This window comes from Colletotrichum spaethianum, assembly GCF_022836535.1.
Source record: "Colletotrichum spaethianum MAFF 239500 DNA, contig10, whole genome shotgun sequence".
Classification (NCBI taxonomy): Eukaryota; Fungi; Ascomycota; class Sordariomycetes; order Glomerellales; family Glomerellaceae; genus Colletotrichum; species Colletotrichum spaethianum.
In genome coordinates this window covers 371,019-382,197 of record NW_026054780.1, presented here as the reverse complement: position 1 = coordinate 382,197, position 11,179 = coordinate 371,019, and the positions used below count along the sequence as shown (strand labels likewise).

The window sequence follows — 11,179 nt, the reverse complement described above, 5'->3', positions numbered from 1 at the left end:
TAATAATCATACTATTGCTTTTTTCTAAGAGCACTCAGTTCGAGCCATGATCGACATTTGGCGACACGAGCGTTTCTTGCCTGAAGGTCGCAGCCACAACCACAACGGTCGAGTTCAAGACGGATCCAACTCTGACAATGTTCTCGCCGACGCTTACGCCAAAAGATCGACAAGAAAGGTTTCATCAATTGGACTGACGGTTATGCTGCCGTGCGCACCAATGCCGAAATCCAACCCTATCACAACTCTTACTTCAATGACCCGATTGGAAGTACCAAAGAAGGCAGAGGTGCCTTGGATGACTGGAAAAGGTATGATCGTATTTCTGTCAACTACGGCAGAAGTGTGAGCAAGACCGTGGAATATTCTCTGAACGACTTTGCTGTGTCAAAAATTGCGAAAGACGAAGCGCCCGAGGATGTCACAATTTACCTGAATCGTTCCACGTAAGACTTACTGTTTTCTTCGAAGACCTTATATATATTAACAAGAACAGTGGATGGCAAAAGATCTGGATGAAGGATGCTGCGACTTTAAACTTCACTGGCTTCCTTGCTCCGTCAGATACCAAAGGCTCGGTGCTCGAGGGTTACAATCCACTTGAGTGCCAAGAATGCGATTGGCAGGCTGTTTCATAAGAGGGAACTCCATGGGAGTACAGTTTTACTGTGCCTCACGATATGTCAACTTTAATATTCCTAATGGGTGGCCCCGTCGCATTCGAGCGCCGATTTGACATGAGCTTTGTTCCTGGTTTAGCAGAACAAGATCAGGGGAATAACGGCATTGGGAACATGATTTATAATCCGGGAAATGAGCCCAGCTTCATGACACTATTTCTCTACAACTACATCAGGCGCAAGCAGTGGAAAAGTGTGATGCGAAGTACGTTCGTCGTCGACAAATACTATCACGTCGGAGCGAGTGGCATACCCGGGAACGATGATGCTGGAGGCATGAGCAGCTGGCTGGTGTGGAACATGCTTGGCTTCTACCCAGTCGTCACTCAGCCGGCTGACCTAGTTCTGTCCCCTCGCTTCGAGGATATCCGCATCCGGCTCGGTGAGGTAGGCGGCATATTGTGTATTACCGCCATTGGGCTTGAAGAGGGCCTACATCCAAAGTCTTAAAGTGAATGGCAAGAAGTGGAACAAGAGCTATTTCACACATGAGGATATCCTGGGAGTCAACTACGAAGGAGGTTTGCTTGAGTTTGTAGTAGGTGCAGAGCCACAGCAATGGGACTCAGGTGGACTACCACCCAGCCCCGGTGCTTTGTAACTAGCGGTGTCATTCTGAATTACAGCTGCAGTATGGATGCTTCAGTGGATTGTTAGCATGTGGAAGAGTGTATATCTTTGATTGATCATGACTAATGTTGCAGTTGATAACACAGATTTATAAGTCAGGATACCCACTTTCGGATCACCCCCACATCCGGATCACACAAAATGCCGCATCTCTGCTCCCAGCCTCCTATTTATAACTATCGCAACTTTTACAACTATCATCTAAATAAGCTCCTTTTTTCACCTTATCTTTTTTTTGACCTTATGACCCAGTATACAGAGCATGAAGTTATCCAGGCGCAGGAAGCTGTTGCCAGCAGTATCAGCGTGCGCAAAGCAGCCCAGACCTATGGGATCCCATACACCACCCTTCAACGCCATCTAACTGGCGCGCAGTCTAGGGCAGCAGCTTTTTCTGACTTCCAGAGACTCTCTGTTAGTCAAGAAGCTAAGCTGGCCAGCTGGGTGCAGATCCAGGCTGATCTTGGGCTTGCGCCAACACATCAGCAAGTTAGAGAATTTGCTTAGCGTATCCTGAATGCGATAGGAGATACTTAGCCTCTAGGGAAGAGATGGGTGAATGCCTTTATACGAAGAAACTTATTTATTAAGGTCTAGAGAAGTTGATCTATTGATTCTAGACGTGTTAATAGGGTATCTACTGAGGTTATTAGGGACTAGTTCAGATATCTTGTGATCCCAGCTATATTAGCTGTCTAATTAGCTAACAGATATAACATGGATGAGACTGGTATCCTTGAGGGTTAAGGAGTAAATGGGCTGGTGCTAGGTAGGGCAGAGACTAAGTTTATGCAGAAAAAGTAGCCTGGATTGTGAGCCTGGGTATCTATTATTGAGTGCATTTTAGCTAAAGGCTTGGTATTATATCCTCTTGTGATATATAAGGGTAAGATAGTTGTTACGACCCAGGAAAGCGTTGGTTAACGTAACCACCTGGAACGAACCCACGAGGGACCAGGGGACATTCGGGCTCATGTATGCATGATCACGGCGCTTACGGGCAAGGGTCGGAACGGAAGAACTATGGACAGATCACGTGATGATAAGAAAGTGATCAAGAGATAAGGTGATCACTGGGAGCGATCACCAAGTGAGCAGCTCACCCCGGACCCACTCTAGTTGATCACCATCAACAGCATCACGATAGGGAGACATCAGTATATAGACAGGACTTGAGCCTGGGGCTCAAAGACTCTCCATAGCTCTTCAGCAATCAACTTCGTGATTCACTCTCTCATAAGTGACTCTTAGATTATCCTTCTGTTGTGAAGCTATAAAGCTATCTACGCCTAGACGTGCCTGACTGATCACCAGACACCAACAGACCAGCAAGATTACCAACAAGACTTACCTTACTGTTACCGAGTATCGACCTCAGCTGCCTATTAGCAGAAAACACCACTGTCGGATATCTGACCGTAACACTTTGATTGCTCCTGTTTAGTAAGTTGACCTTGATACTCACCAAACAGTAACGATGTCCTCCAAAGCCACCCCGACTTCATCTAGCGGATCCAAGGGAAAGGCGGTCGCACCCCCTAAACCCATGAGCTTGGACCAGGAAATGAAGGGCGCCGAATCCTCTAGCGACGAGGACGACAATGCTGAAATGGCCAAGCAACTCAAGAAGGCCCACAAGGACATCGCGGACATGCAACAGATGTTCAACAACAACGCGGCACTCCTTGACCAACTTCGGGCTGAGGTCCAGCAAACCAACAATCTCAGGGAAGAAGTTCGCACTCTCCGAGCTGCTGCCAACATCATCTCGACCCCAGTGGATGGGCGGGAAAAACTCAAGCTCAACTCCCCCACCACCTACGACGGGACCCCTGGAACGCTTAAAGGATTCTTGATACAGGTCAGGACCTACCAGACGTTTCACTCTGGCAACTTCCGTACGGAAACGGAGAGAATCATCCATGCAGGCACCTTCTTCAGAGGACGAGTCCTCTCTTGGTTCGAACCCTACCTAGAAGACTACCTGGACAGTGAGACGCTGGAGCACTGCAACCTAGAGACCCAGCAAATCTTTGGGAGCTTCGCAGGATTCGAGTACGCCTTGAAATCCTTATTCCAGGACCCAGACGAGAAACGACAAGCCGAGCGAGACTTGGCAAATCTCAAACAAACCAAGTCAGCCACCAACTACGCTGCAGAGTTCCGAAGAATCTGCGCACGACTTGATTACACCGACGACACCAAGATCTTCATGTTCTACCAAGGACTTAAGGAAGAAGTAAAAGACGAGCTATCCAAGCTCGACCGACCCAACGACTTCCTACAATACGTGGAAATCGCAGTCAGAATCGATACCAGGCTGTACGAACGGCGAAAGGAAAAAGGAGAAGCACGCCGCCCTCAGCCGAATACCAGCAAAAAGTATGTGCCGCAGGGACCTAGGAACTCGCAACCCAACTCGTACTGGCAGAACAACCAACAACACAGTAAGCCGAGCACCTCCTATGGGCAACACAGCGGACCCATGGACGTTGGTGCTGCAACCAGGAAGCCTCACCAGAACCACCGGGATCCGAAGGACTTCAAATGCTACAACTGCGAGAAGCCCGGCCACATAGCTAGAGACTGCAAACAACCTAAGCGACTCCAGAACCGACCCGTACCTGAAGGCACTAGGAAAGCCAACGTAGCAAGAAGGGAAGTTCCCCACGAACAAAGGAACTGGACCACCTGCTTCGACGACAACTGTTTAGTTCATCAAGAACTGAAAGAGCAAGCCGGATGGTACCCACAACAGCCCAAACCCAGAACTGTGGCAATCTCCCGACGAACCCAGAAAGGAGGCCACCCAGAACAAACCACGGTTCAGCAACTGGAGCAACGAAACCAACAGCTAATCACCAAGCTCATCCGAGCCAAGGAAGCTGCACAAAGCAAGGAAGACAACCCCTGTATGCCCGACACCCTGAAAGTCATCGAGGAACGACTCCAACTACGCATACAAGCCCAAGGGAACTTCCAGAAACAATGGGCACTCGAGGAGGACCTCGAGAACGCTCTCAAGGAGGAAAGGAGCATCAAACCTGGGAAGCCCACTAAGATAGTAGCCGTGGGACGGAAGCAACCACGACGACCCAGATTTTCTCCTCCAAAACTCGGGTTCAGGGAACCCACACCCCAGGAGTCGATTGAAGTACTTGGCGAGAAAACAAGCTCTGAAGAAGAACATGAGGAATCGCTTGATGAGTTCGAACCCTCGAGCAAGCTCGAAAGAAAGGCTGCCAAGCAACTCATGGATCTCAGAAGATCAAGCCAAACCTCTACGCAATCGACATCCTACAAGGATATTGAGAAGAAAACCAGGACGATTACATTCACACCATTCTCAGAAGAAGAAGAATCCTCTGACGAATCGGACCCTGGACGAGAAGTCTTCCGTGAAAGGGAAGCACAGCTCTACGAGGCCAACCAAAGCCCAACTCATTACGACCCGGACGAACCAATAGCTGCGCAAGCGAATGTCGACTTCAGCGACGACCCGATGGTCAAAAGGGCTTGGCCCACCAAAAAGGACTACCCTGAGTACCGACCACAGTACGAAAAGAATGAGGACGATCAAGAAGTCTGGTTCTATGGAACAGACGATACCGGAATCGACGGGAAACCAGTAGTATCCGTCCTAGAGGAACCTATATTCGGAGACCACGAGTACCTCGACCAAAAACACGCACGCCACACCGAAGTATTCTGGGCCGATTGCATCTACGACGAATGCCAGTTCCACCTCCAGGACAAGGAACTTAACGACTTCTTCCCTCGACGAAGGAAGCAGCAGCCGATTCCCATGATCTACCTCCACCACCAACTCGGCACATGGATAGTCAAGGAATTCAAAGCGAGCTGGTTACACATGCAACCCAGTCCGGAACACCCGGTTCTGTGCTACAACGGACTGATCAAACACTGGTCCAAATGCATGCACGACGAATGTATGATGCATTACGTAGGCAAAGCCAAAACCTGGAGAACCCAGATTAGGGAACAAACCCCCCCGAGATAAAACCGGTGGACATGAAGGGGAAGCAAGCCCACCGACACTACTCAAAAAACTAGGGACGCCAACTGCACAGGGACAGCAGAAGGCGACACTGAGGAAGTCCCTATACCTCGCCACGACGACAGACGCCTCACACCTGGTTCTGAGCGTCTACATCGAAGGACAGCCCACTCAGGTCGTAATTGACAGTGGAGCACAAGCAAACCTGATGTCACCACGACTGGTGAATCAACGAGGAATCACATGGAGATTCAAGGAGGAACCATACACCCTGCAAAACGTGGAAGGAGAAACAGTTGAGTACGGTGGAGGCACCATTGACAGAGAAACCGCGCAACTCTCTATGGTTACCCATGACCGTCAAGAACATCTGATCTTCGACATAGCACAAATAGGAGACATGGATGTCATCCTTGGAATCCCATGGTTACGACAACACAACCCGAGCATAGATTGGAGAACAGGCCAACTCCAATGGAGAGATTCGACTGCGAGGCAGCGTTGCAAGCCGCAACCCCCGAGTGAATCAAAGCGACACAGATACGTCGCATACGTCAAAAGAATCGAGCCCACGAAGGACGAACAATTCGAACAATTCATCAACGATCAACGAGAGGAAGAACGCCTCTCTCCGATCCCAGAACAATACCGCAAGTACACCAAACTCTTTGCTGAAGAATTGGAAACCGGCTTGCCTGAACATAGCTCGTACGATCACGAGATCCCGCTCAAAGAAGGAGCACACCCGAAGTTTCACAAAATCTACGGACTGAATGAAACGGAACGCGAGGCACTTGACAAATACCTCGAAGAAAACCTACGCAAAGGTTACATCCGACCATCGACATCCCCTGCAGGATACCCAATATTGTTTGTACCAAAGAAAAATGGCAAACTACGACTCTGCGTGGATTACCGACAACTCAACGATATTACAATCAAGAACTGCTACCCGCTACCTCTTATCTCAGAATTACGAGACCAGCTGTACCACGCCAAATGGTTCACAGCCATCGACCTCAAAGGAGCCTACAACCTGATCAGGATGAAGGAAGGCGAGGAGTGGAAGACTTGCTTCCGCACCAGGAAAGGCAACTTCGAGTATCTAGTCATGCCTTTCGGACTCACCAATGCACCCGCCACCTTCCAGACAATGATCAACCACGTCCTGAGAGAATTTATAGATGTGTTCGTTGTCGTCTACCTAGACGATATACTCATCTACTCTCGTACCCCCGAGGAACACGAGAAGCACGTTCACACCGTACTCCAACGACTACAAGAAGCCAAACTACTAGTCGAACCCGAAAAGAGCGTATTCCACAGTCAACGAGTCGACTTCTTAGGATTCACCATCACACCAGGAAAGATCCGGATGGAAAATGGAAAAATCGCGGCCGTCAAGGACTGGCCCCGACCTCAAAATGTCAAGGACATCCAATCCTTTTTGGGATTCGTCAACTTTTACCGACGATTCCTCAAAGGATATTCCGCCAAAATCAACCCCCTCATCAAGCTCACCAGAAAGGACGTACCCTTCGAATGGACCGAAGAACAAGAAAAAGCCTTCGAAGAAGTCAAGCAACAAGTTTGTTCCGAACCAGTTCTGATAATCCCAGACCCAAGAAAACCCTTCGAACTGGAAACCGACGCTTCAGACTACGCCATCGGTGGACAACTCGGCCAACGCGACGATGAAGGAAAGCTACACCCTTGCGCTTTCTTCTCTCGAAAACTTAGCGGAGCCGAGCTCAATTACCAAATCCACGACAAGGAACTCATGGCAATTATCGAAGCTTTCCAAGAATGGAAACCTCAGTTATCCGGGACCAAACATGAAGTCAAGGTCTACACCGACCATAAGAACCTCACTCACTTCACCACCTCTAAAGTCCTCAACAAACGACAGATCAGATGGTCTGAATTCCTGTCAGAATTCAACTTCAGAATCATCTACGTCAAAGGATCTGAGAACGGAAGAGCTGATGCCCTAAGCCGAAGACCGGACCACGAAACCCCGGTACCAGAAGAAACCCAAGTCATCCTCAAGGAGGACAAGAACGGTGACCTTGTCCCAGCACAGAAACTCATTATGATCGGTACCCGTGTCAATACCAGCACGACTGGCAGGATGACACCTGAACAGATCATGGAGATTCATAGTGCTAGGGCCCACGGACACCAAGGAGTTACCAAAACATTTAAACGAATTCGACAACATTACGACGCACGAGTCACTCGAGCAGAAGTGGCTTCAGCAATCAAGGATTGCGACATGTGCAAGAAAAGCAAAAATAGTCCACACAAACCATACGGACAATTGCAACCACTACCAGCGCCACCAGAAGCGTGGCACTCAATCTCTTTGGACTTTATCGTCAAACTCCCCAAGTCAAAAGAACCACTCACGAAAACCTACTATGACAGCATATTGGTCATTGTCGACCGACTCACGAAATACGCATACTTCATCCCGTACTTAGAGTCAAGCACGGCAGAAGACCTAGCGTACGCGTTTTTGAAATACATCGTCAGCAACCACGGATTGCCCAAGGAAATCGTATCCGATAGAGACAAACTGTTCACATCCAAGTTTTGGAAATCCCTGATTTCGCAACTAGGAGCTGATCACAAGCTATCGACCGCTTTTCACCCACAAACCGATGGACAAACCGAACGAATCAACCAGATACTGGAACAGTATCTACGATGTTATGTCAACTACGACCAAGACAATTGGGTACCATTGCTTCCAATGGCCCAATTCGCCTATAACAGTGCTATAGGAGAAAGCACACTGAACTCCCCATTCTACCTGAATTACGGATTCGAGCCTACGGCATATGGAGAACCTCGACAGGGACCACGAGCACTAAAGGCTGTGGCAGATTACAACAAATTACGAGAAATCCAAGAGAATGCCACCAAAGATCTCGAATTTGTCAGGGCACGAATGAAGAAATACGCCAACACATCAAGGGTTGAGGGACCAACCTTTGAAGAGGAAGATAGCGCGTATCTTCTGCGACGCAACATCAAAACGAAAAGACCAAGTGACAAATTGGACTACAAAAAACTTGGACCTTTCAAAATCATTCAGAAAATCTCAGACGTCAACTTCAAACTCGACTTACCAGACACAATGAAGATACATCCAGTTTTTCATATCGCACTGCTTGAACCAGCACCGCGAGGATCAAACACCAACGACTGCATCATCGTGGAACCAAACGAACCGGAGTACGAAGTCGAACGAATCATTGACGAGCGAGAGGAAAACGGAGAAACACAATATCTTATTAAATGGAAAGGATACGGACACGAGGACAATTCATGGGAGCCAGTCAAGAACCTCCAACACTCCCAGCAACTCCTTCAGGACTATCGCGAGTCCCAGAACCCTCAGCCACGAAACCCTCAACAGGCAGCTCACCGAAGGACTGCCAGGACGGATCGCTAGGATCAAAAGACTCAAGGAAGGACAGGTCAATTGCACCAAAACCACCACTAGCCTGTACCTCGTGAACCGCCTCAACCACCGGATCGACGGGCGAATCCGCAGGCCACTCAGCAGCGGCCTCACGACCCCTCTTGAAAATCATCCGTTTCTCTTTACGTAAACGATCGAGCCGGGCAAGAGACGCATCCATCTCCGCCTGCGCAAGACGGAACAGTTCTGCTTGCTTTCGCAGTAACTCCGCCTTCTGACGAAGCAACTCTTCCTCCTGCTCTTCAGCCTTATCCAGACGATCGGCTTCATTCAGCAAACGATCCACTACGATCATTAGAAAGCCACACACCTCGGAACCACGAAAAACACTCACATTCGCAAATCGCATTATCATCCCCATCACAAGAGCGACCCCGGCGAGTACACTCTTGACACTTCTGGAAACCCGCAAGCATCTTGCAACGGATCCCCTTGGAACGACACCAACTACACGGCATTTCGATTTCAATTCCGTGTTCACGAATCCTCAAGGAATCCGCGAGACGGCGCTTGGTGGAAGAAGCCTTGCCAGATTTAAGAGTGTCTGACTCTGCCGCATTAGTCACCAACGACATGGTGGAAGAAAGATGAGAATGAGATAAACCCAGGGACAGCCCGCGGCGGGAACCCACTTACCTATATAGGTCTAAGGGGCTAGACCTTTGGAGGGGAGACCTGATGTTACGACCCAGGAAAGCGTTGGTTAACGTAACCACCTGGAACGAACCCACGAGGGACCAGGGGACATTCGGGCTCATGTATGCATGATCACGGCGCTTACGGGCAAGGGTCGGAACGGAAGAACTATGGACAGATCACGTGATGATAAGAAAGTGATCAAGAGATAAGGTGATCACTGGGAGCGATCACCAAGTGAGCAGCTCACCCCGGACCCACTCTAGTTGATCACCATCAACAGCATCACGATAGGGAGACATCAGTATATAGACAGGACTTGAGCCTGGGGCTCAAAGACTCTCCATAGCTCTTCAGCAATCAACTTCGTGATTCACTCTCTCATAAGTGACTCTTAGATTATCCTTCTGTTGTGAAGCTATAAAGCTATCTACGCCTAGACGTGCCTGACTGATCACCAGACACCAACAGACCAGCAAGATTACCAACAAGACTTACCTTACTGTTACCGAGTATCGACCTCAGCTGCCTATTAGCAGAAAACACCACTGTCGGATATCTGACCGTAACAGCTGTGGCGGTGATCTTGAAGGCTGTTTGGTACTGGTTCTGCCAATTACCATCACTTGAACCAGGGAATCGATTCGATAAATCAACATCATGGTTTGGACCGTTAGATGCACGACTCAAAAGCCGCTCCGTCTCTGTCGCAACGTTGCCAGGAGGGTTTGCCGAGTAACATGCCATGTTGGGTCATACACTGTTTGATCGTAAAAACAACACAAGGTATTGCTCTTGTTAAAATATAGAGGACAAGTGAAACGATTTCGAAGAGAGGGCACAACTGCGTTCCGCAAGGTGATTATGTCAAAGTAAGTTGCCCTGCCTCAAGTGCAATAGTTAATTTTCCTGGTGTTTGGTAGAATATCCCAATCCGGATGGAGACGCGGGCAATCCGCAATGACGCCCCAGCGTTGACAGGGTTGTCGGAAAAGCCTCGGGCCCAACTATCAACCATTCCTATTTAGGAACATGTGCCAACCTTTGGACAGGGTCCTTGCACGTTTCCCCAATAGCGCCGATCGCATCCACGGGATATATCCCGGTAACGGGAAATGTGTCGGGACATGAAACCGGTGGAACTACTAAGGCAAGTTGGCTGACATCCGGCGGCTATTGAGACACTAAGCAACGCAACATTGTTCTTGTAGAGCCTGATGCATAGCCATACCTAATGGCCCCTTGTCGGTGGGGTGAATTCATGTTGGGGATAAATCTAGGAAGAAAACACCATTGTAATACCGGTGTCAGAAATTCTTTGGTTCGCTGCTTTTGTCGAAAGGACATACACTGTGTTCAAATGGAAACAAGTCATGTTGTCGCAGAGTAACCACTAGGGTAGGAAAAGACAACTGGTACGAAAGGGGTTGATTCTAAGTTATGCTTTGCTTATTTCAAGATGTCTTTCACTCGCTGTATGCGCGTTGAATATCAAAGTCAGAGACATTCTCCGTTTCCTATTGTTTACAATACTTCCAGTACCGATCAACACTCTTCTCCCTAATTTGGCGTCCCCATTTGATCATAGCCAAGTAAGACGAGATCTGTGCCAGCGCAGCAAAGGCAGCAACCAGAAAAGCATTCTGATACCCCATGTTCTCAACCCATGGTGTTATACTGCAAATTGAGTGAGAAACTGGAACAGTGCTGATTTTAAATTAAGAC

The 11,179-nt window shown here is 48.7% G+C and overlaps 2 protein-coding genes across 2 annotated transcripts; both read left to right on the top strand.

The window, feature by feature from the left end:
- Nucleotides 1–701: 701 nt before the first annotated feature.
- ColSpa_04667 (putative secreted glycosidase) lies at nt 702–1,130 on the top strand (the record flags this gene model as incomplete). The annotated part of the gene is made up of 1 exon (XM_049270879.1): nt 702–1,130. The coding sequence occupies one exon, from the start codon at nt 702–704 to the stop codon at nt 1,128–1,130; it is 429 nt and encodes a 142-aa protein (XP_049126836.1).
- Nucleotides 1,131–4,224: 3,094 nt separating this feature from the next.
- Nucleotides 4,225–5,331, top strand: ColSpa_04666 (uncharacterized protein; the record flags this gene model as incomplete). Its single annotated transcript, XM_049270878.1, has 1 exon — nt 4,225–5,331. One exon carries the CDS (start codon nt 4,225–4,227, stop codon nt 5,329–5,331), a length of 1,107 nt encoding a protein of 368 aa, XP_049126835.1.
- Between the last annotated feature and the right edge of the window lie 5,848 nt (nt 5,332–11,179).